This window comes from Rhinoderma darwinii, chromosome 9, assembly GCF_050947455.1.
Source record: "Rhinoderma darwinii isolate aRhiDar2 chromosome 9, aRhiDar2.hap1, whole genome shotgun sequence".
Taxonomy (NCBI): domain Eukaryota; kingdom Metazoa; phylum Chordata; class Amphibia; order Anura; family Rhinodermatidae; genus Rhinoderma; species Rhinoderma darwinii.
Genome location: NC_134695.1, coordinates 11911158 through 11937678, shown reverse-complemented (window position 1 = coordinate 11937678; position 26521 = coordinate 11911158). Strand labels below are relative to the sequence as shown.

The 26521-nt window shown below is 41.5% G+C and overlaps 1 protein-coding gene across 2 annotated transcripts in view; it reads right to left on the bottom strand.

Annotated features, from left to right (window-relative positions):
* Window positions 1-26521, bottom strand: part of PLCB3 (phospholipase C beta 3) — a 227733-nt gene that overhangs the window by 115166 nt on the left and 86046 nt on the right. For both annotated transcript variants that reach the window (XM_075837265.1, XM_075837264.1), the window contains one exon: window positions 11327-11404. In XM_075837265.1, the coding sequence (XP_075693380.1) occupies window positions 11327-11404 (78 nt within the window). The remainder of the gene's footprint in view (window positions 1-11326; window positions 11405-26521) is intronic.

The window sequence follows — 26521 nt, the reverse complement described above, 5'->3', positions numbered from 1 at the left end:
TGCGACATGGTGCCCGAAAACCATTTCAGCTAAATTTAAGCTCCAAAAGCCAAATAGCACTCCTTCCCTTCTAAGCCCCACTATGGGGCCAAACAACAGTTTATTACCATATATGGCGTATTTCCGTAATCGGGAGAAATTGTTTTACAAAAGTTGGGGTGCTTTTTCTCCTTTATTACTTGTAAAAATTAAAAATGGCTACGTTTTTTACAAAAAAAGTAAATGTTCATCTTCACATACTAATTCACATAAATTCAGCAAAACAACTGTGGGGTCAAAATGCTAACTTTACCCCTAGAAAAATTACTTGGGGGGTGTAGTTTCCAAAATGGGGCCACTTTTGGAGGGTTTCCACTATTTTGGTCCCTGCAGTGCATTGCAAACGCGACACGGCACTGAAAACTATTCAAGCAAAATTAGAATTTCAAATGGTGCTCCTTCCCTTCGGAGCCCTGCTGTGGGTCCAAACAGAAGTTTATTACCACATATGGGGTATTGCTATAATAGGGAGAAATTGCTTTACATATGTTGGGGTGTTTTTTCTCTTTTATTCCATGTAAAAATTACAAATTTCTACGTTTTTTCAGAAAAAAAGTAGATTTTCATCTTCATATACTAATTCAAACAAATTTTGCAAAAAAAACGTGGCTTCAAAGTAGACATATGGTAAATGAAAACTAGTGACTATTTTGTGTGGTATTACTATCTGTTTTACAAGCATATATATTTTAATTTTCAAAAATGCTAATTTTTGCAAATTTTCTCCAAATGTTGGTGTTTTTTACAAATAAATATTGAATTTATTGACCAAATTTTTTCACTAACATAAAGTAGAATATGTTACGAGAAAACAATCTCAGAATCACTTTGATAGGTAAAAGCATTCCGAAGTTATTACCACATAAAGTGACAGGTCAGATTTGAAAAATCGGCTTCGTCCTGAAGGGGTTAAAGAGGCTCTGTCACCAGATTTTGCAAACCCTATCTGCTATTGCAGCAGATAGGCGCTGCAATGTAGATTACAGTAACGTTTTTATTTTTAAAAAACTAGCATTTTTGGCCAAGTTATGACCATTTTTGTATTTATGCAAATGAGGCTTGCAAAAGTCCAAGTGGGCGTGTTTAAAGTAAAAGTCCAAGTGGGCGTGTATTATGTCCGTACATCGGGGCGTTTTTACTACTTTTACTAGCTGGGCGTTCTGACGAGAAGTATCATCCACTTCTCTTCAGAACGCCCAGCTTCTGGCAGATCACGCTGTGACGTCACTTCCCCAGGTCCTGCATCGTGTCAGACGAGCGAGGACACATCGGCACCAGAGGCTACAGTTGATTCTGCAGCAGCATCAGCGTTTGCAGGTAAGTAGCTACATCGACTTACCTGCAAACGCCGATGCTGCTGCAGAATCAACTGTAGCCTCTGGTGCCGATGTGTCCTCGCTCGTCCGACATGATGCAGGACCTGTGAGTGACGTCACAGCGTGATCTCTCGAGAACACGCTGTGTGTCTGTGCACTGCCAGAAGCTGGGCCTTCTGAAGAGAAGTGGATGATACTTCTCGTCAGAACGCCCAGCTAGTAAAAGTAGTAAAAACGCCCCGATGTATGCACATAATACACGCCCACTTGGACTTTTACTTTAAACACGCCCACTTGGACTTTTGCAAGCCTCATTTTCATAAATACAAAAATGGTCATAACTTGGCCAAAAATGCTCGTTTTTTTAAAAATAAAAACGTTACTGTAATCTACATTGCAGCGCCGATCTGCTGCAATAGCAGATAGGGGTTGCAAAATCTGGTAACAGAGCCTCTTTAATGAATGCGTTGTTTTGGTGAGCAGATGTATCCAAACGGTCTAAAAGAAAAACGGTTTGTTGGTCATAACAACCAATCTCAGCACAGCTTTAATTTTACCAGAGCAGTTTAACCCCTTAATGACCAGGCAATTTTGCGCGTTAATGACCAAGGATTATTTTTTGTTTTTTCACGGTCGCATTCCAAGAGTCGTAACTTTGTTTTTACTCCATCGACATAGCCGCATAAGGGCTTGTTTTTTGCAGGACTAGTTGTATTTTTCAATTGCACCACTTTTGGATGCATATAATAGATCGATTAACTTTTATTAACTTTAATTTAGGAGAGAATTGAAAATAAACAGCTATTCCAGCATTAATTTTCACGTTATAAATTTACGCCGTTTACTATGCAGCGTAAATAACATATTACCTTTATTCTATGGGTCAGGACGATTACGGGGATACCAAATATGTAAAGGTTTTATATGTTTTCCTACGTTTGCACAATAAAAACCCTTTTAAAAAAATTTACTTGTTTTTGCATCACCGCATTTTTTCTTTTTCCGTGAACGTGGCCGTATGTGGGCTTGATTTTTGCGGGGAAAGGTGTAGTTTTCATTAGTACCATTTTGAGGTTCATGGGACTTATTGATTAACTTTTATTTTTTATCGGGGGAATGGGATAGAAAAAAAATTAAAATTGCCGTTGTTCTTTGCGGATTTGTTTGGACGCCGTTCATCCGGCAGTTTAATTAATGTGTTCATTTTATTGTTCGAGTCGTTACAATCGCGGCGATACCATATTTGTGTATGTGTTATTTGTTTTGAAACTTTTACTAAATAAAACCACTTTTTGGGGGAAAAGTGTGGTTTTATTTTATTTTTACTGTAATCTTTTTTTTTTTCCATAAACAATATTAAACTATTTTACTTTTATTTTTTTTGTTCCACTAGGGGACTTTACTTTGCGATCTTCTGCTCTCTGATATAATGCTTGGGTATACTTAGTAAACCAAAGCATTATTGCCTGTCAGTTTAAAACTGACAGGCATTTTATTAGGCAGTTGCTGATGCCAGACCTGGGGGCCTTTGTTAGGCCCCCGGCTGCCATGGAAACCCAACGGCGCCCCACAATTTCTTTGCGGGGGCGCCGATGGGGTGACAGAGAGAGCACCCTCCCTTTGTCAAACACATTAGATGCCGTTGTCGCTATTGACAGCGACATCTAATGGGTTAAACTGCCGGAATCGGAGCGCGCTTCGATTCCGGAAGTTAGGGCAGGAGCCAGGTTGTGTATAATGGCCGTGCTCCTGCCGCTGATATCCGTCCTTATGCGGGAACTAGCTCCTACATAGGACGGATATATCCGTCCTTCGTCGTGAAGGAGTTAATTTAACTTTAAGGAAAGCTGAGCTTTTATTGGTTACTATGGACAGAACAACATCACCTGGAGACAGACAGCAATGTAATAAAAGTACATGCACACACTGTGAATGAGCTGTTCAAAAATAACAATAATTCCACCATTATTCCTATTCAGTCAGCCCATGGATGTCATGTAACCCTGGTAACTGAATGCCAAATGTCACGTGATGTGTGTGTGTGTGTGTGTGTGTGTGTGTGTGTGTGTGTGTGTGTGTGTGTGTATGTATGTGCGTCTGCGTGTGTGTGTGTGTGTGTGTGTGTGTGTGTGTTACGCGCTAGAAGGCCTTAAAGGAAAAAAAAATTTTTTTTTATATAATATTGCTTTTAGTATGTTATTAAAATACATTTTATTTATTTGTGTGTTTGTGTTTTACTTTTTCTTTTTTTAACTTTTACTTCACTATGGGGGCTGCCATTTTGTTTTTCATCTCTGCATGTGTCGATTAACGACACATACAGAGATGGAATACGGCAGCTACAGTGCATAGGAGTCAATGAACGGGAGCCGTTCCATTGATTCTGCTCTCTTGCTCTGTACTGCGCAGACGCAGGTCAGAGTCACACAGCAGAGCAGCGGTTTGCAGGGAGATAGCAGGCGCCATCATGAAGACCAGCTGCACTGCAGGTAAGATGTGTGTTTCTCTGTCTGTCACTCTGTCTCTCACAGACCGCCGCTCTCGTGCGGCGCCATGTTTTCCCGGTCGACCCCTTTAAGACTTTTCCCGTGTGTGTGTGTGTGTGGCAGAGCGAAGTGTGCACGAGCGCCGCTGATACTTCATAGCCGCTTATCAGCTGTTTTGAAGAATCAGCGGCGAGCACCCCCCCCCCCACCACACACACACACACACAAATCCCCCCAAACACGCAAAATCAAGTGTAATCAAGCGTTTTTTTAATGTGGTTTTTTGCACGTAAAATGTGCAAAAAAACAAAACGTGTCAAATACACGGCGTGTGAACCGGTCAACTGAAAAGTCACTCACTTCACTTTCATCATTCTAAGGGCTCATTTACACGAGTGTGTTATACGTACGTGCGACACACGTGATTTTCACGCGTGTCGCAGGGACCTATATTAGTCTATGGGGCCGTGCAGACAGGTACGCGATTTTCATAAAGCGTAAGTCCACCGTGTAAAAGTAACGACATGTCCGTTCTTTGAGCGTTTTTCGCGCATCACGCACCCATTGAAGTCTTTTCTGTTTACAAACATCCAAACTGAGTGTCATAATGATGGCGGCTGCGCGAAAATCACGCAGCCGCGCATCATATGCTGCTGCCACACGGAGCTGTTAAGTGCCTTTTACGCACGCAAAACAATGCGTTTTTTGCGTGCGCAAAAACGCACATGCTCGTGTAAACACGGCCTAATGCTGGATTCACACGAGCGTGTGCTTTTTGCGCACGCAAAAAACGCGGCGTTTTGCCTGCCCAAAAGGCACTTAACAGCTCCGTGTGTCAGCCCTGTATGATGCGCGGTGGCGTGATTTTCGCGCAGCCGCGCATCATTATGACACTCCGTTTGGATGTTTGTAAACAGAAAAGCACGTGGTGCTTTTCTGTTTTCATTCATCCTTTTCACTGCAGTTGTGCGAATCACGCTCGTCCAACGGAAGTGCTTCCGTGTGACATGCTTGGTTTTCACGCACCCATTGACTTCAATGGGTGCGTGATGCGCGAAAAACGCTCAAAGAACGGACATGTCGTGACTTTTACGCAGCGGACTAACGCTTCGTAAAAATCACGCAACTGTCTGCACAGCCCCATAGACTAATATAGGTCCGTGCAACGCACGTGAAAATCACGCGCGTTGCACGGACCTATATCCCGTTCGTCTGAATAAGGGTATGTGCACACACACTAATTACGTCCGTAATTGACGGACGTATTTCGGCCGCAAGTACCGGACCGAACACAGTGCAGGGAGCCGGGCTCCTAGAATGATAGTTATATACGATGCTAGGAGTCCCTGCCTCTCCGTGGAACTACTGTCCCGTACTGAAAACATGATTACAGTACGGGACAGTTGTCCTGCAGAGAGGCAGGGACTCCTAGCATTGTATATAACTATGATGCTAGGAGCCCGGCTCCCTGCACTGTGTTCGGTCCGGTACTTGCGGCCGAAATACGGCCGTCAATTACGGACGTAATTAGTGTGTGTGCACATACCCTAAGCCCTAAGGGTAAGGCCACACACAATGTTTACAGCTGAAAAATCGGAAGCAGAACGCCTACAAGCATCTGCCGTATTGGTTTCAATGGGAAATACGGTGTTCTGTTCCGACAGGGCGTTTTTTACGTGGTCGTTTTCCAAAACCGGCACGTAAAAAGACGCCCACCAAAATGAAGTGAACATCACTTCTTGGGACGTTTTTGGAGCCGTTTTTCATTGACTTTATAGAAAACCAGCTCCAAAAACGTCCGTTAAAGAACGCGAGTTTGATTAAAAAATGGCTGAAAATCAGGAGCTGTTTTCCCTTTGTTTAGTAAGCGTGTGAACATACACTTAGCCTTTTGGTGTGTCCTATAACTTCTGCCAGCTGCAGAATCACACCCAAAATGGCTGCCAGACACTGCTTAGCAATTTGAAGACACCTTTTCCTGGCTTGTGGGAGGAGGGGTGAGATTCCCTCCCACATTTACAGCAGCTATGAGTCAGGTTGCTTTGCCTTATTCACCTTGCTGTAATTCTGGGAAGTGCTCCCCCTGGTGGCCAACATAGGAATACAGGTCAAATTATTATTAGATTTTGAATACTTTCCACCATATGGAAGAAAAAAAAAATACAGCAAAAAACTTAAAAAAATATAATAGAAATAAGTAATGACACTTTAAAAAAAAAAGGTTTAATTCGCGACACATTCCCTTTAAACGACATTCATGATGAAAATGCTGTTGCAAGACATTCGTGTGGCACGCTTAAAGGGAATGTGTTGCCAGAAAAACATGTTGTTTTTTTTTTAATTAAACATTTAGTGTGTAAAACATTAAACATTAAACATTAAACATTGTTCACATTTTTTTTATTTTTTTCACGAGTCAGGAAATATTATAAATTAGATTCTAATTTATAATATTTCCCATTGCTGGTCACTAGATGGAGCTATTCCCAAAATTGCAGCATTGCAAAATTGGGTAAAAAGCCCTCGCTCTAGTGAGCTCTCAGCATCCCCCCCCCCTCCTTTATCCTGGCTAGTGCCGGGATAAACGAGGGGTTTGAACGGTCTAACCTCCTACACTGTGTGTCGCCATTTTTTGAGCTAACACACAGTGTAGAAGGTTTACATACAGTAGTAAACGTACACAAACACGAACATACATTGAAATCTCTTACCTGCTCCTGCCGCCGCGGCTCCCTCCGGCCCGTCCGCTCCGTCTGCTGCCGCTGGTCCAAGTGCACAAGTTTGGAAGCTGCGACCGGAAGTAGTAATCTTACTGTCCGGCCGCGACTTCCGGTCCACAGGAAAATGGCGCCGGACGGCGCCAATTTCAAATTGGACTGTGTGTGAGCGGCGCATGCGCAGTTCCCACACAGACGGCGTACACAGAAGTGGATGGGACGGGACCCGTTCGCAGTCCCTATGGGACTGTGGCTGCCGTATTCCATGTCTGTATGTGTCGTTAATCGACACATACAGAAATGGAACAAAAAATGGCAGCCCCCATAGGGAAGAAAAAGTGTAAAAATAAGAAAAAGTAAAACACAAACACACAAATAAATATAAACGTTTTTAATAACGCACTAACATCTTTAACATATAAAAAAAAAAATTGTGATGACACTGTTCCTTTAACCAAATTTGTGAATTTTGTAATGCTAAACACTTTTCAGGAGAAGACCTTCTAAATGACAGCTTTCTAAATGCTGCTCTAAATGAGTAGTAAAATTATCATTTGCATTTCACCATTTATTCAGTAACTTATGAAAGATCAGCATGGGCATTTTAAAAACGTTATTGATAACATACAGTCAATTATTAGTTCACTTGCATTTGCATCGATGGGAGCACAAATAGCATCTCCGCCTGGTTATGTTATTGTTTTAGAATAAATGGATCAATATAGCATTGTTCAGGAGCATTGCGTACTCGTAATGATGAGCAGCGCAGATATGCTAAATTGTATATTCCTGATCCTGATAAAGTTGCAGCGCAAACAATGCAAATGCCAGAAAATAATGGTTGCACTGAAGCTCTATTGCAAACCTTCAAGAGGCTCTGTCACCACATTATAAGTGGCCTATCTTCTACATAATGTGATCGACGCTGTAATGTAGATTACAGCAGTGTTTTTTATTTAGATAAACTATCATTTTTGACGGAGTTATGACCTATTTTAGCTTTATTCTAATGACATTCTTAATGGACAACTGGGCGTGTTTTACTATATGACCAAGTGCGCGTTGTACAGAGGAGTATATGACGCTGACCAATCAGCGTCATACACTTCTCTCCATTCATTTACACAGCACATAGTGATCTTACTAGATCACTATGTGCAGCCACATACACACACTAACGTTACTGAAGTGTCTTGAGAGTGAATAGACATCATCTCTAGCCAGGACAGGATGTCTATTCACAATCCCGCCACTTCGGTAAAGTTTGTGTGTGATTTACAGCACAGCAAGCATAATCTCGCTGCAAAATGTCATTTACTCAATCATTTGCACAATCTCGGGAGATTACACTTGCTGTTCTGTAAATCCCACACACACGTTACCGAAGTGTCGGGATTGTGAATAAACATCCCGTCCTGGCTGGAGGTGATGTCTATTCACTGTCAATACACTACAGTAATGTTAGTGTGTGTGTGTGTGTGTGTGTGTGTGTGTGTGTGTGTGTGTGTGTGTGTGTGTGTGTGTGTGTGTGTGTGTGTGTGTATGTATGTATGTATGTATGTGGCTGCACACAGTGATCTAGAAAGATCACTATGTGCAGAGTAAATGAATGGAGAGAAGTGTATGACGCTGATTGGTCACTGATTGGTCAGCGTCATACACTTCTCTCCACAACGCCCACTTGGTCAAAAAGTAAAACACGCCCAGTTGTCTATTAAGAAAGTCATTGGCATAAAGCTAAAATAGGTCATAACTCAGTCAAAACACTGCTGTTATCTACATTAAAGCGCTAATCACATTATGTAGAAGATAGGCCACTTATAATGTGGTGACAGAGCCTCTTTAAGTACATTCATAACAAAACATAATCTATTTGCAGAAGCATGTAAAATGATTTATGACATTGAGCAAGAGAATATTAAAGATGCTCAAATATCATACTAATATATAAAAAGGTAAGCCGTGTTGCCAACTATGCTCTTCAACCACGCTGGGAGAGTCCACTACTCAATAGCCCTCTCCCCCCTCTACTTATCTGCTACCGGAAGTGGCATATTAAGTAGTACGTTGAATCAGTAGAAGAGTATTGAGTTGGGGAGTCTATCTGGAGGCCAGTGTCGGGATACAGTCAGTATAATATATATGAAGGGGTGCAGAAAAAAAACACAAAACCATAAAGAAAAAAAAAAGGAAAAGAAACTATGAAGCAACACGCAGAAGGGGTCCACGTCTCCTGCCCTGGGAGGATTATCATCTTGCAAATGCTTCCTCATTTTTTATTTTAACATTTCATAAAAAATGGAAGAACTGACTAATAAGAGTTTTCTAGAGCCCATTATGGTTTTTGCACAATGGGCATACAGGGATTAGAGCAGTGACAGACACGGGACAGTGCTGGCATTTTAGGGGGCAGACTTTTCTATAGCCCATTGTATTTTTTTCACACAACCGACTTTATTGCTTTTATATATAAACACATATATATGCAGTACTATGCAAAAGTTTTAGGCAGTTGTAGTAAAATGCTGCAAAGTAAGAATGTTTTCAATAAAATAAGTATTAATAGTTTTTTCTTCTCAGTTAATAAAATGAAAAGTGAATGAACAGAAGAGAAATCTAAATCAAAACAATAGTTGGTGTGAATACCCTTTGCCTTCAAAACAAGCTCAATTCTTCTAAGTATACTTGCACACAGTTTTTGAAGGAACTTGGCAGGGAGGTTGTTCTGAACATCTTGGAGAACTACCCACAGATCTTCTCTGGATGGAGGCTTCCTCAAATCCTAATGTCTCTTCATGTAATCCCAGACAGACTCGATGATGTTGAGATAAGGACTCTGATGGGGGTCATATCATCACTTCCAGGGCTCCTTGTTCTTCTTTACGCTGAAGACAGTTCTTAATGACTTTGGCTGTAAGTTTGGGGACATTGTCCTGCTGCAGAATAAATTTGGAACCAATCAGACGCCTCCCTGATGGTTCTGCATGATGGATAAGTATCTGCCTGTATTTCTCAGCATTAAAGACACCATTAATCCTGACCAAATTCCCAACTCGGTTAGCTGAAATGCAGCCCAAAACTTGAAAGGAACCTCTACCATGTTTCACTGTTGCCTGCAGACACTCATTATTGTACCGCTCTCCAGAGTCCAGAGCACATGCTGACATTTTTCTGCACTTTTGTTCCTATGTTTTCATGCACAGTTAAGTCACTTGGCCTTGTTTCCACGTCAAAGGTATGGCTTTTTGGCCGCAATCATTCCAAGAAGACCACTTCTGGCCAGACTTCTCTGAACAGTAGATGGGTGTACCTAGGACCCACTGTTTTCTGCCAGTTCTGAGCTGATGGCACCGCTGGACTTCTTCCGATTTTGAAGGGAAGTAAGCATGATGTGTCTTTGATCTGCTGCACTAAGTTTCCTTGGCCGACAACTGCGTCCACAGTCCTCAATGTTGCCGGTTTCTTTGTGCTTCTTCAAAAAAGCTTGAACAGCACATCTTGAAGCCCCATTCTGCTTTGAAATCTTTGCCTGGGAGAGACCTTGCAGATGCAGTATAACTACCTAGTGTCTTGTTGCTGTGCTCTGTTTTGCCATGGAAGACCTATGACATGAAATGGTCTTCCACAACCTCACCTTTGTAGCAATGTTTGGCCATTCCTCATTTTAAGCCTCCTACACAGCTGTTTCTGTTACAGTTAATGCCTGTGTTTCAACCTACATATGAATATGATGATCATTATCACCGGTTTGGTATAATTGGTAAACCATACACCTGGCTACAATCCTACAAAATCCATGACTTGATGTTGTTTCGAAGGCAATGGGTGGTCACACCAAATATTGATTTGATTTCGATTTAATTTCTGTTCATTCAATTTGCATTTAGTTAATTGCTAAAAAAACAAAAACAAAACTATTAATACTTCTATTTTTGAAAGCATTCTTACTTTTCAGAATTTTACCACAACCACCTAAAACTTTGCACATATATATATTTTTTTTATCTCTATCTCACTTTCCTCATGTTATACAAGCAACAGGAAGATCAGATCTAAGCTGCTGTTTGTTATGGCCTTCACACATGGAGGGAACCCTGGGGATTTTTTTGTTCCCTACAAAAAACAGTGGTTCTGCAGGATCAGGGAGTAAAAATGTTTTTGTCTGAGAAAGAGAATAACTGATGACCACTATATCACATGCCGGCACAGGGACAACTAACAGCTGTACAGTGTAAGGCCCCCACTAAACAAATCCCCATATACCAGCTTCCTGGGCCCCTGTGGGTATGCAATGGAGGAAGAGAGATATTTTGGTGAACTACAGTTTCTCTTGAATTTTAGGTTTTGCGTAGTTTATTATTTACTTGAAATGAAATACGTAGCTCATTGAAAAATATACTAAAGTTGAAATCATATTTAAGATGCCTCAAAGATTACAGATAGAATGAGGGTCAAGAAGAACACAAATGGATGGATAAAAAAAAGCAATAATTAAGAAGCTTGGTAAGATATGGGAAAGATCGGGTATGGGTGCTGTTGTTGCCATGGGATGACTGCATTTTGGAACAGTTACAAAATAGGGGACAAAGGAATGGTGCAGAGTCTTTTTATACAATATAGCTACCAATTTCTGATATGGTGTGGTTACCTTTATGCCACCTCAAATACTTCTTCTCGCTACCATCTATCCACCCCAAATGTTCTCCCCAAGAAGACTGCACAATCACAACCTCTCCCTTCCCACAGTCAAAATGTCAGTTTTTCTCACCATATTAGGACAGGTCCAGTAGAGATAAAATCCCATGCTGTCCACACGCAGGGTCACCAAGGACTTGCCGCTGGTGTCCTGGAAAACAGGGGATCCATCATTCAACACGAGTAATATTAACATTATACAGTCATCATAGGCCACATTTGATCATATAGAAAAAATAAAAAAGACAAAAACTTATATAGGAGCAAAATAAGATACAAACATGTGCATGATCATTTCTACAGAGCATCAGGAACCAGAAAAGAAGGGCATGAAATGCTGCTCCTCTGAGATGATGTTATGCACATACACAAGAACATGGAGCACGACCTTCTTTAAACATGACGAGAGCTCTTACTAATGAAAAGAAAAATACTACAATAAAAGATACATTTTCAATTTAGTCACTATAAACATTGTTGTAAAAGAATTTTGTGCTACACAGCATTTACTATACATATATGGTTTTATATACTTTTCTATGACAGTCATGTTAAAGAAATATATGTATAGATAGATACACACACACACACCAGGGCTTGACAAGTCCCAAAAGCCGACAGCCAATGAACCCTAGAGAATTGTTCCCCAGTTTTTCCAGAAACAAATATAACTAGTGGCTAAATAGAAGATTAACATAACAGATAAGGAAAACCAAAAGCTGTCAATACATATTGCAGTAGCATAGAGTTTAATAGTAACAAAAACTTTATGCGTGATCAGCATTGCAGTTTTTATGGAGATTTTTTTTTTTTTGCCAAAGTGCAACAGAGTCTTTATGAAGGTCAATGGCGCCAAAATAATACATTTGGTGCAAATCTCAGCATCCTGGATAAACTTTGCCATCTTGTAGCAGTTTTTAATACATGAAGTCATAAGTCTTCTCCCCCTTGCTGGGCCCTGAATTACATCACGACCAATAATTCCTGGATGACCAGTTTAGTTTACAATTATTAATTATGACTCCATTCTGGCCATGTATTGTACTGTAGCTTTACTATTAACATGGACAAACCATGACAACAGAGGGCGCCTGTGCCAAAACAGTATATGGGCTCCTTGTTTTACAATTGCTAATTTGATGACAGCAGGGCGCTAGCATAGACTACCCATTCATGGCTCTCCAGAAAACCCATCATTGGTGTGCCAATCCACCAATAATTGTGACATGGGTAGGAATGAGTGTAGCCCCTTACATGTGATCTAATAGACACTAGAGAGCGCAATGTGGGGTTGTTTTGTAGCAGTGGATCTGTTTGCCTGCAGGGCCCTGTGCAGCTGCAAAGGTTTCTCATGTATGTCCGCCCCTGACTATTGACACATGTACATTAGTTAGTGCTGCCCTTTGACCGTGACAGGAGAGGACTGTGTGCTCAGAGTGATAAGGAATATTACCTGGCAGAGAGCAACACAGATTGATCCAGGAGGAGAGGCACGAGGTACACAGAAAAAATATGACAGACAGAGGAAGAGTAGAGGAAAGGGGAGAGGGACGTTCACACCATGTTGTCAATGCTGTTAAACCTCCAGCACTAAAGTGTGAACTGCAGTAAATGGGAGGAAGAGGCAAATATCTAACAGCACCAGTGACGACTGACTGACAGAAACATGGTCGACAAAATATCTGCATAAGGCTTCGTTCACATCTGCGTCAGGGCTCTGTTCTGGCATTCCATCTGAGCTTTCCGTCAGATAGGAGCCCTGACTGAAACAAACGGAAACCATAGGTTTCCGTTTCCATCGCCATTGATTTCAATGGTGATGGATCCGGTGCAAATGGTTTCTGTTTGTCTGCTTTGTGTAAGGGTTCCGTAGTTTTGATGGAATGAATAGTGTGGTCGACTTCCTCTACACAACGGAGAGAAACCATTTGCACCGGATCCGTCATCATTGAAATCAATGGTGATGGAAACCTATGGTTTCCGTTTGTTTCAGTCAGGGCTCCGTTCTGACGGAAAGCTCAGACGGAACGTGACCCTGGCGCAGATGTGAACGAAGCCTAAGACTGACAATCATTACAAGCACTCCAAGAGTCATGACCCCCACCATTCTTACTATTATAACCTGTTTGACTGGCCGGTTATAAAAGTAAAAAAAAAAACAAACTAAAACTAAAACAACAGTAATCTGTAAATAGCTTGAAAGGCGGCAATTCGGTATCTGTAATTTTTTTCTTTCTACTCAATTGAATTCCCCCCCTGTAAGCCCACAAACGGGCTGTGCGCTGTATGCCGATGCATAGAGAGGACTTCTAAGCTTGGCGAGGAGAAAACTGCTTAGGCTCGTCATCAGCATGCAGTGCACGGCCCATTTGTGGGCTTACAGTGGCGGAATTCAAGGGAGTAAAAAGATAAAAATTGCAGATTCGGAATCAGCGACTTTTAAGATATTTACGGATTACTGTAGTTTAGGGAGGTTTCGCAGGTAACAGATTCCCTTTGAAACAATAAAAAATCTTATGACAGTTGCCTATGGCTTAAAATAACAAATAGGCAAATACTGCACCAACACATGTCCGCTGGTATGTATGGTGGGGGGACCACGAGACGGTTTCTGCTGGGGAAGTGGGGTATTTAGGCAAGCATGTGTCTATTTGTTATGTTAGGCCAATAAATTGTTGCCATCAAAATTTGTATTTTTTTTTAAAAGCTAGAAAACCATTTACTTTGGGCTTTTTTCCTAATTATTTCCTTCCCTTCAAGTTAGTTTTTATATACATTTCTATAAGTGTCTGGAAATACTAAATATTTGATAATCCCCGTTTTCATGTTTCATTGATTCCAGATTAGAGGACATTTACAGTATATTATTATTTATTCATTCACCTTAATCACAGAACCAGTGAAGAATTGCCACAAGCACACGGGCCAATTTTATGGGAAGCCAGCTAACCTGCCAACAGGTTTGGGATTTTGAGAAGTATCCAGAACGCCCATAAGAAACCCATGTTAACACAAAGAAAGTAGTGTATATAAACTCACTGTGACTGGTGCCAGATAATGATGTATCATTCCTTTGTAAGTTACTGTTACAGGGTAGGGGATAGACTACATTTTTCTATTCTTGGCACACCTCAATGTAAAAACTCATAACTAGGGATTTGCACTAATTTGTTAAGACCTGGATATAGAAAATTGCCTGAATTAATGAGAGACAATTCCGCCAGTAAAGCATGCAAGAACACAAGATGTCATAGAAAACATAGTAAAAAATACAAATATTAAAATTTTATGTAAGTAAAGAGATTGAGAAGGTTCTAAAATCTACCAGTAAATTGTGAACCCGAATGCCTGGAAAACGTGATTCAGAGTCCTGGATACAAGCAGTGTTGGCAAAAGTTTTGAGGCGTTGTTCACAAGATAAGAGGATCGATAGTCCATGTATAAGTAGCATAACATCGGAGTGTGGCGTGTGTGGCCAGTGAGCGGTTAGGGCACTGCACGGAACTATAATAATGTGCGCTGGTTTAATCCAATTAGTCTAAGAACGGATCATCATCAGATAATCCTGTAATTTAATTAACATTCTGCCATTCACAGTGCAAGGAACATACTGACAACCATCTCCTGCCATAGCCAAGCACAACCCTGAACTGTATTAACCCTTCTAATAATAGAGCCACAAAAATGATCATTTGCCACATTATTTAACCCTTTCTTTAGAAGACATTGACAATGTATAACACTTTCGGCACCACACTATAAATAAACCTGTGGATTATTTACCTCTGCAGTCTCCACTAGATCAGACAGCGTGTTATATACATTATTCATATAGAATGAAAAAGACAAATGAACTTTATGTGACCAAATTTGACACTTCTCCTGTCACAGTCGCATAATAACATACTAGAAAACAGAGAATTGCAAAGATGCTAAAAGACGCTTTTGTGGGCATACTACGTGAACTCATGGATGAGTAACATAACATAGCTACACAAAGGTAGTTATTGGCAGAATAGATGTAGAAAAGGACCATGTGTAGAAGAGCTGCAGGTGACACATGGCCAACAGCTATCTCTACTAGAAGATCAACCACAGCTTTTGGCCCATAGGCAGTTTTCATTTGTGATCGATTTCAGGGCATGAACCAGTAGTAAGGCCTCATGTATAGGAGCTATGGGTCCATATTGTACCTCCAGTGTTATACGGAGGCATAGAGTGCTTTGTTTGTTTTTCACAGACCTCGTGCGAATCCACAAAAAAGTTATGGAATGCAGTATTGCATTGCTTCTAAAGGGGGTTTTAGACAGCACGATTATCAGGCAGATAAGCGTTAATATAACGCTTGTTGCCGATAATTGCCCTGTGCAAAAATGGCAGCGGTCAGCAGATAAATGAGAAAACGCTCGATCATCTGCTGGTCGTATTGCTTTAAAAAAGTAAAAGACTATCGTTGTCGGCAGCACATCTCCCTGTGTAAACAGTGAGACGTGCTGCCAACATGATAATAATGTATGGGGACAAGCGATCAGAGTAACGACCACTCGTCCCCATCCATAGCTCCGTGTGACAGGAGCAAACGAGCGTCAATCAACGATGTCTCGTTGATCGGCGCTCACTGCACCGGCCGATTATTGGCCGGTGTAATAGGGCCTTATGCCTCTGTATAACATTGGAGGTACAATATGGACCCATAGCTCCTATACATGAGGCCTGACTACTGGTTCATGCCCTGAAATACATGACAAATGAAAACTGCCTATGGGCCTAAGGAGCATTAATTCTATGGAAAATAAAGTGGAATGAACATGGAAACTAAAGAATAGCATGTTCATTTTCCTCATGGGATCACTGCTTGTTGACCTGAAGAACACATTTAGAGGAATACATTTTCTGCAGCCAGAGGGGAAGAATCATTTCTTCCCCTCACAAATCCCTGAAGGCATAGTCATATGCTTTGTACAAGAGATCAAAATTTGCTTACAAAACATCCAGAGTACTCTGGATCAAGTTTTCATTAAGAATATCTCTGTACTTTGTTCCAATCATCTTTATCGCAACCCTGACCAGTCTTCCCTGTCCCAGCCGCTGAAAAACACCACCACAGCATGCCACCACCATGCTTCCCTGTAGGGATGGTATTGGGCAGGCGATGAGCAGTGCCTGGTTTCCTCCATACATGACAATTAGAATTGAGGCAAAAGTGTTCAATCTTGGTTTCATCAGACCACAGAATCTTGTTTCTCAGTCAGAGTCCTTTAGGTGCTCTTCTGCAAACTCCCGGTGGGATTTCATGTGTCTTTTACGGAGGAGAGGCTTCTTTCTGGACACTCTGCCATAAAGCCCAGATTGGTGGAGTGTTCCAGTGATGGTTGACCTTCTGGAAGTTTCTCCATCTGCACACAGGATCTTTGGTGCTGAGCCAGAGTGACCATTGGCCCTTCTCCCCAGATTACTTAGTTTGTAGGGCAGCCAGCTTAGGAAAAGTGCTGGTTGAACCAAACTTCTTCCATTTAAGAATTATGGAGGCCACTGTGCTCTTGGGATATTTCAGTGCAGCAGAATTATTTTTTTGTACCCTCCTCCAGATCTCTGCCTCCACACAATTCTATCTCAGAGCTCTACAGGCAATACTTTTCCTCCTCATGGCTTGGTTTTTGCTCTGATATCTATTGTGAGCTGTAAGACCTTATATAGACAGGGGTGTGGCTTTCCAAATCCTGTCCAATCAATGAATTGACCACATAGTGGACTCCAATCAAGGCGTAGAAACATTTCAAAAGATGATCTAGAGAAATGGGAGGCACCAGAGCTACATTTCAAGTGTCATAGCAAAGGGTCTGAATACTTTTATCCATGCAAAATTTAGTTTTTGATTTTTAATAAATTTCCAAAAATGTCTAAAATTCTTCTTATTATATAATTTCACCTGTCATTATGGGGTATTGAGTGCAGAATGATGGTGAAAAACTTGAATTTTTTATTTTTATTTTAACACAAGGCCTCAAAATAACAAAATGTGAAAAAAGTGAAAGGGTCTGAAGACTTTCCGAATGCACTGTGCAAATCCTAGATTGCAAGGTGAAAATACTAATTTAAAAATGAATTTTGAGAAAGTAACAAATAAGATGTGAACGTCCATTCCTCAAGACAAAGGTGTAAGTTCAGTGGTGACCAAATACCAGGCTTTTCTCTTGATGGCTTCAACACATAGCTGCCTGCGCATGGGTTTGTGTTTCAGGTGCTTGTCACCACTCTTTTATATTGAATTGTTCATTGATAAATCATATAGGGACTCATGAGTCTCGACCAGTGCCATTATCTGGAGTGAGGCTCACTCACTCTCGAACGGACAATATAATCTCTAGCACAGTGCAGCGAGGAAGAGCAGGACATTCATGTATGAGGAAGGCATGGCTGTGTAAAGTAACCGTGGCTGCTATCAATATGGGGGCATCTGAAAAAGGTGGATGGATAAAATGTGCAGCAGCACGCTCTATGCGCCACATATATCTATTCCTAGTAGATAACCCAAAACAGGCTCCCTTTAAAAAGTAGATCTTTTACTTAAAAAGTTTGGCCACTCCTGATTTAATGAAAGAGTCGCCAACTACATAAGTGATTTGGGATTACCGTACTTCCACTGTCTCAATGTGCTACAATGGTTTTAAGTGGTTTGCTTTTTTCGCAAACCTTAACATTACAAGTAGGAACATTGAAGGAGTTGATGGATGGTTTCTAAATTGGAAGCACACTACCATGATACTATTTTACTTTGAAGCCAAATATCCTTAGCTACACGTGAAATGTAAGTCAGCGGTCTACAACCGATGATTCTCCAGCTATTGTGAAACCACAATTTCTTCCAGCCGGTGGCTATACTTGAAGTTGTAGTTTCGTATCAGCTGGTGAGCCACAGGTTGAAGACCATTGCTGTAAGCTACAGTAGGTATACTTGACAATTCATAAAAGTATAGGTGGTGTGAACGGTCAGTATTGATGGGCTGCATCAAATTTACTAACTTGCAGTAATTTCTTCCCCTCTTTGTGTCCTGTGTGAATTTGTTCACATAATGGACCATAACCAGGGGCGTAACTAGTAAAGACTGGGCCCCATAGCAAACTTTTGACTGGGGCCCCCCCTCCCCTGGGTGTCACACAACCCCTCCTTGTAGATAGTGCCTTTTTTACAGCCCCCCTGTAGATAACGCCATACAGCCCCCACTGTAGATAACGCCATACAGCCCCCCCTGTAGATAACGCCATACAGCCCCCCTGTAGATAACGCCATACAGCCCCCCCTGTAGAAAACGCCAAACAGCCCCCCTTGTAGAGAACACCATACAGCCCCCCTGTAGATAGCGCCATACAGCCCCCTCTGTAGATAACGCCATACAGCCCCCTCTGTAGATAACACCATACAGCCCCCTCTGTAGATAACGCCATATAGCCCCCTCTGTAGATAACGCCATACAGCTCCCCTGTAGATAACTCCATACAGCCCCCTCTGTAGAGAACTCCATACAGCCCCCCCTGTAGATAACGCCATACAGCCCCCCTGTAGAAAACGCCAAACAGCCCCCCCTGTAGAGAACGCCATACAGCCCCCCTGTAGATAGCGCCATACAGCCCCCCCGTAGATAACACCATACAGCCCCCTCTGTAGATAACACCATACAGCCCCCTCTGTAGATAACACCATACAGCCCCCTCTGTAGATAACGCCATACAGCTCCCCTGTAGATAACGCCATACAGCCCCCTCTGTAGAGAACTCCATACAGCCCCCTCTGTAGAGAACTCCATACAGCCCCCTCTGTAGATAGCGTCATACAGACCCCCTGTAGATAATGCCATACAGCCCCCCTGTAGATAACGCCATACAGCCCCCTTTGTAGATATCTACAGGTGGGGCTGTATGGCGTTATCTACAGGGGGTGCCGTATGGCGTTATCTACAGGGGGGGCCGTATAGCGTTACCTACAGGGGGGGCTGTATAGCGTTACCTACAGGGGGGGCTGTATAGCGTTACCTACAGGCGGGGCTGTATGGCGTTATCTACAGGGGGCTGTATAGCGTTACCTACAGGGGGGGCTGTATAGCGTTACCTACAGGGGGGGCTGTATAGCGTTACCTACAGGGGGGGCTGTATAGCATTACCTACAGGGGGGCTGTATAGCGTTACCTACAGGGGGGTGTATAGCGTTACCTACAGGGGGGTGTATAGCGTTATGTATAGGGGGGACTCTGTATGGCGTTCTCTACAGTGGGGGCTGTATGGCGTTATCTACAGAGGGGGCTGTATGGTGCTAACGCCATACAGCCTCCCCTGTAGGTAACGCTATATAGCCCCCCTGTAGGTAACGCTATATAGCCCCCACTGTAGGTAACGCTATATAGCCCCCACTGAAGGTAACGCTATACAGCCCCTGTAGGTAACGCTATACAGCCCCCTGTAGGTAACGCTATAATCCCCCAATAGGTAACGCTATACAGCCCCCCTGTAGGTAACGCTATACAGCCCCCCTGTAGGTAACGCTATACAGCCCCCTGTAGGTAACGCCATGCAGCCCCAACCCCCAAAAAAATCTGACCTACAGTGTGTCCTACAAAAGACATGTATCCCCTATCCACAGGATAGGGGATACATGTGTGATCGCTGGCAGCGATAAGGAGAACGGAGGACCAAAAGTCCCCCTTAGTTGTCCATGACTAACCTCTGACTTCCGGCGTCTGCGCAGCTCAATAAAAATGTAAGGAGCGCTGGTCACGCATGCGTACAAGCGCGACCGGCGCTCCATTCATTTCTACGGAGCTGCCGATACAGACCCCGGAAGTCCGAGGATTGTGATGGAAAACTTTAGGGGACTTTCAGTCCCCCGTTCTCCCTATCAATGCCAGCGATCACACATGTATCCCCTATCCTGTGGATATCCTGTGGATAGGGGATACATGTCTTTTGTTTAATGGCAGAGCGGGGAGATACCTCCCTGCTCTGCCATAGTGTTCAGTGGCGTCGCGCTGTAGCAGCCATAGCTGCTGCTAGCGGAGCCTCCGGCCATGGTGGGGGCTCGTGCCGGCAGGCGACACGGGCCCCCTCATGCCACGGGCCCCGTAGCAGCCGCTACGGCTGCTACGGCGGTAGTTACGCCACTGACCATAATGGACATTATAGGCTATGTCTAAAATGTCACACATTCTGTTTCTTATTACTATTATGGCACGAAGAAGTGTATCAGTTATTTTAACTATTGAACATATGACAGTCAGTGCTGTCATACATGTGTACCATCCGTCATTCCTGTAAAAAAAATTTTTTTAACAATGCCAGACATTGTGGCATAATTCTGCGCCAGTGAAGCCAACATGGAGCTCTAACTATTGATGAGTCTGGGTCTATATGGGTAATAAGTAATGGATGAATTGGAAGATGAAATAAAAGCACGTCTACATGTTAGGATGAAATGGTGGACCAGTCATGTAAAGACATAACACCTGTATCTTGAAGGGGTTATTCCGATTGCCACAAGCACCAAAAAAAACCAAACACAAACGCATAAAAAAATGGCTCACTAATGGTAAGCGGTAATTATCACATGAAAAAAATAAGATTTTCGTTTTGTCCTCCACATACCCACAAACACTAAAAGACTTCCAGGTTGTAGCCGGGACTGAGTGCTAGTCTTTTCCTACATGTCTCAACATGCGTTTCTGCCCTGTCGTCACAGTAATCGCCACCCATCACCTGCCTCTGCCGGTCCTCCCGAATAGGCTCACCCCGACTATGCATTGATAGGCTGCATTCCTGATGCTTTTTATGCGGATGATTGAGCTGGGACTTAGATTGGGGCTGGCTTAGGGAACCATTAGTAGCATTGCCAGACCATTTTATCACATGTTTAATGATGCACCGACATCAAGTGGAGTAGGCAGCAGCCAGAAGTCACATGTGATTACATAGTTACATAGTACATATAGTTACATAGTACGGCTGAAAAAAGACACATGTCCATCAAGTTCAACCAAGGTTGTGTCAGCACATCATCAGGAAGCAGAAAACAACTGTATGTGGGATCGCGTGACCGGAGTATCAGCAACCCATTAGACGCAAAATTGTAAATAAGACTAAATTAGGAAGTACGTTTCAATGTATTTATAGAATTGGTAAGCAAATATTAATGCTCTCCGAATAACCTGACAATTGGAGTTGAGTTGAAGCCATATAGCCAACTCCAAAAAGAGTACAATGTACGACTTCCTTCACCATTCTCTACATGTCCTCTTTTCTCTTGACTCTGCGTAAGATTATTTTCTTTCGTTTTTCTTCTCATTTCCTCAATATGTTCAGTCTCTTCTAAGGTTATTTCAGAAAAGTGTACAGCATAAGAAGCAGCCACCTGCTGCGGGATTATTGGTTATCCATTTTTATGGAGTACAATGTGATTATCTGGGACTAGGTCCTGAATCTTCTCTCTTTCCTGTTAGCTCCCTCATTCCCATTCTCTGCTTTGTCATGCGTCTTGGTATTATCTTCCTTCTTATTCTTTTCTTTGTTTCTTTCTTGTATTCAGTCTTTCTCATGCTCCCTCTCTCTAATTCCTTATTTGGTTTTTTAGTTGAAAAACTAAATAAAAAAATCATAGAAATGTGCTGGTCATTTGGAGCCAGGAACACAGAGACACCCAGATGTACACAAGCATTGTCACGAAACAGATGTATACAGATGTTTAGGGGACTGAAATATACAAGACACTGGTTATCATATACACTGCACAAGTACAATCTGAAGCCGGGAATCTGTTGTGTCATATCTGCACGGTCAGAACGTGTTCTCAAGTAAGCGTTATCTGACAACTGGATCTCAATAACTGCAGCGGAATTTCCTTTACAAATCAGCCCTTTGTTTTCTTGTGCAGATATAAAAATAAGGCTGGGGGTTGTGTTTCATGATAAAATATATCTCATGGTTTCATCACTACAAACGTCCTTCGGGAAAGCCAAAGAAAAAAAAAAGAAGATCAAATCATCCCAGATTCACATGAAATGTCACTCAGCTGATGATGCTTTCAGGTCCACTTTAGGAGAAATACAAGTATACAGCATATGGTAATATAATTAATCCATTCTGGACTGTATGGTATATATTCACATTGCTGATCGCTTTATAAATCTAGCATAAAGGTGACAGGGTTACATCATGGCCCCTAAATGCCAGCTATGTATAATATTCTATTGGGAACAGCCTTTTTGACATTTCAAAACAATTGCAAACTCGGAAAGCTTCTCGCTCATGCGGATGGAGAGGCAGCCCAGTATTACATGGTTGCTTATTCACTACGTGGTGGCTCCTTCACTTGAATGGACACTGTGTAATACCGCAATATCACAATGTGCTATGCAGTCAAATGCTCTGAAGCAAACATAAGCTTGGCTAGCAAACATGAAGCAGGTCAGAAGTTTTGAACATTTTTATAAGTCAAAATTCTGTAGACATTGATTGACACAAACATACAGTGTATGTATATATATATATATATATATATATATATATATATACATACACACACATATATATATATATATATATACACACACACTACCGTTCAAAAGTTTAGGGTCACTTAGAAATTTCCTTATTTTTGAAAGCAAAGCACAGTTTTTTCAATGACGATAACATTAAATTAATCAGAAATACACTCTATACATCGTTAATATGCTAAATGACTATTCTAGCTGCAAACGTCTGGTTTTTAATGCAATATCTACATAGGTGTACAGAGGCCCATTTCCAGTAACCATCACTCCAGTGTTCTAATGGTACATTGTGTTTGCTAACTGTGTTAGAAGGCTAATGGATGATTAGAAAACACTTGAAAACTCTTGTGCAATTATGTTAGGACCACTGTAAACAGTTTTGCTGTTTAGAGAAGCTATCAAACGGACCTTCCATTGAGCTAGTTGAGAATCTGGTGCATTACATTTGTGGGTTCGATTAAACTCTCAAAATGGCTAGAAAAAGAGAGCTTTCATGTCAAACCTGACAGTCTATTCTTGTTCTTAGAAATGAAGGCTATTCCATGCGAGAAATTGCCAAGAAACTGAAGATTTCCTACAACGGTGTGTACTTCTCCCTTCAGAGGACAGCACACACAGGCTCTAACCAGAGTAGAAAGAGAAGTGGGAGGCCCCGCTGCACAACTGAGCAACAAGACCAGTACATTAGAGTCTCTAGTTTGAGAAATAGATGCCTCACAGGTCCTCAACTGGCAGCTTCATTAAATAGTACCCGCAAAACGCCAGTGTCAACGTCTACAGTGAAGTGGCGACTCCGGGATGCTGGCCTTCAGGGCAGAGTGGCAAAGAAAAAGCCATATCTGAGACTGGCTAATAAAAGGAAAAGATTAAAAGCACACAGACATTGGACAGAGGAAGATTGGAAAAAAGTGTTATGGACAGACGAATCGAAGTTTGAGGTGTTTGGATCACACAGAAGAACATTTGTGAGATGCAGAACAACTGAAAAGATGTAGGAAGAGTGCCTGACGCCATCGGTCAAGCATGGTGGAGGTAATGTGATGGTCTGGGGTTGCTTTGGTGCTGGTAAAGTGGGAGATTTGTACAAGGTAAAAGGGATTTTGAATAAGGAAGGCTATCACTCCATTTTGCAACGCCATGCCATACCCTGTGGACAGCGCTTGATTGGAGCCAATTTCATCCTACAACAGGACAATGACCCAAAGCACACCTCCAAATTATGCAAGAACTATTTAGGGAAGAAGCAGGCAGCTGGTATTCTATCTGTAATGGAGTGGCCAGCGCAGTCACCAGATCTCAACCCCATAGAGCTGTTGTGGGAGCAGCTTGACCGTATAGTACGCAAGAAGTGCCCATCAAGCCAATGCAACTTGTGGGAGGGCCTTCTGGAAGCATGGGGTGACATTTCTCCCGATTACCTCAGCAAATTAACAGCTAGAATGCCAAAGGTCTGCAATGCTGTAATTGCTGCAAATGGAGCATTCTTTGACGAAAGCAAAGTTTGAAGGAGAAAATTATTATTTCAAATAAAAACCATTATTTCTAACCTTGTCAATGTCTTGACTATATTTTCTAGTCATTTTGCAACTCATTTGATAAATAGAAGTGTGAGTTTTCATGGAAAACACAAAATTGTCTGGGTGACCCCAAACTTTTGAACAGTAGTATGTATATATATATATATATATATATATATATATATATATACACACATACACACAAATACATACATATTATATATATATATATATATATGGTCATATTGCTGCAAATCATGGGGCAGAGTTGTAGTACCAGACACAGCCACAAGTATGGATGACGCTACGTCAGGTACTGTGTTCAAGCTACCTACCTTTTTCATGGGACCCCCACCATACACATATTGGCCATCTATGTAAAATCTAAGTCACCTTGGAAGTTAAAATCTTTATGGCCTTCTGTCTCATCTATTGTGAGTCATCTTATGTCTTTCATTGGCTTTGTGCCTTGCTGTAAACAAGTCATTACATACAGTAGGAAAACAATGGAAGTAAAAATTTAGGGGGAAGAGTAGGTATATGGTTGTAGATCCATATTTTCAGGTTTTGATATTAACAGCATGAGCAAAATTTACCAGTTCAGTCGACTGACTCATTATGCTATATTCTATTATGCCCCATCCCCCTCCTTGCAGACATTAGAATTATTGGCGGAAGAAAAGTTCATGAGAAAAATGTAGATGTGGTCTGTAGCCTGGCCATTCCTCTAAAACACTTATCACATACAATATATATATATATATATATATATATATATATATATATATATATATATATATATCTCAGTATGTAAACTTTAATTGTGATGGCACGAAATTAGACTAAAGGATTTAGAACTATTGTTGCATTTTCTCCATGATTGTTCTTTACTCCTGCGAGGATTGCATGGCCTACGGCTGGTTTCAGAAAAAGCGTTTTGCTGTGTTTTTGGTGGTGTTTTTTGTTGCGGACAGATTTTACATTAACCCCTTCTCTCTTTAATCACTTTTGACCATCCTGACAGAGCCTCATTTTTCAAATCTGACATGTTTCACTTTATGTGGTAATAACGTCGAAATGCTTTTAGCTATCCAAGCGATTCTGAGACAATTTTCTCGTGACACATTGGACTTCATGTTACTGGCAAAATTTGCTCGATATGTTCAGTATTTAATTGTGAAAACACCAAAATGTAGTGAAAAATTGCAAAAATCTGTATTTTTCTCAACTTAAATGTATCTGCTTGTAAGACAGGCAGTTATAACACACACAATTGTTGCTAACTAACATCCCCCATATGTCTACTTTAGATTGGCATCGTTTTTTGAACGTCCTTTTATTTTTCTAGGACGTTACAAGGTTTTGAACTTTAGCAGCAATTTCTCACATTTTCAAGAAAATTTCAAAAGGCTATTTTTACAGGGGCCAGTTCAGTTGTGAAGTGGCTTTGAGAGCCTTATATATTAGAAACCCCCAAAAAGTCACTCCATTTTAAAAACTTCACCCCTCAAAGTATTCAAAACAGCATTTAGAAAATTTCTTAACCCTTTAGACGTTTCACAGGAATTAAAGCTAAGTAGAGGTGAAATGTACAAATGTCATATTTTTTTGCAAAAATAAATTTTTAATACAATTTTCTTTATAACACAGAATGTTTTACCAGAGAAATGCAACTCAATATTTATTGCCCAGGTTCTGCAGTTTTAGGAAATATCCCAAATGTGGACGGAGCGTGCTAATGGACTGAAGCACCGGCCTCAGAAGCAAAGGAGCACCTAGTGGATTTTGGGGCCTTATTTTTATTACAATATATTTTAGGCACCATGTCGGGTTTGAAGGGCTCTTGCAGTGCCAAAACAGTGGAAATCCCCCAAAAGTGACCCCATTTGGGAAACTACACACCTCAAGCACCATTTGGCTTTTAGAGTTCAAACCATTCCTGCTAAATGTGCGGAGGCCATGTCACTTTTACAAAGCCCCTGAGGGGACAAAACAGTGGAAACCCCCCACAAGTGACCCCATTTTGGAAACTACACCCATTGAGGAAATTATCTAGGGGTATAGTGAGCGTTTTGACCCCACATGTTTTTTGCAGAAATTATTGGAAGTAGGCCCTGAAAATAAAAATCTACATTTTTTCAAAGAAAAAGTAGGTTTAGCTAATTTTTTCTCATTTCCACAAGCACTGAAGGAGAAAAAGCACCGCAAAATTTGTAT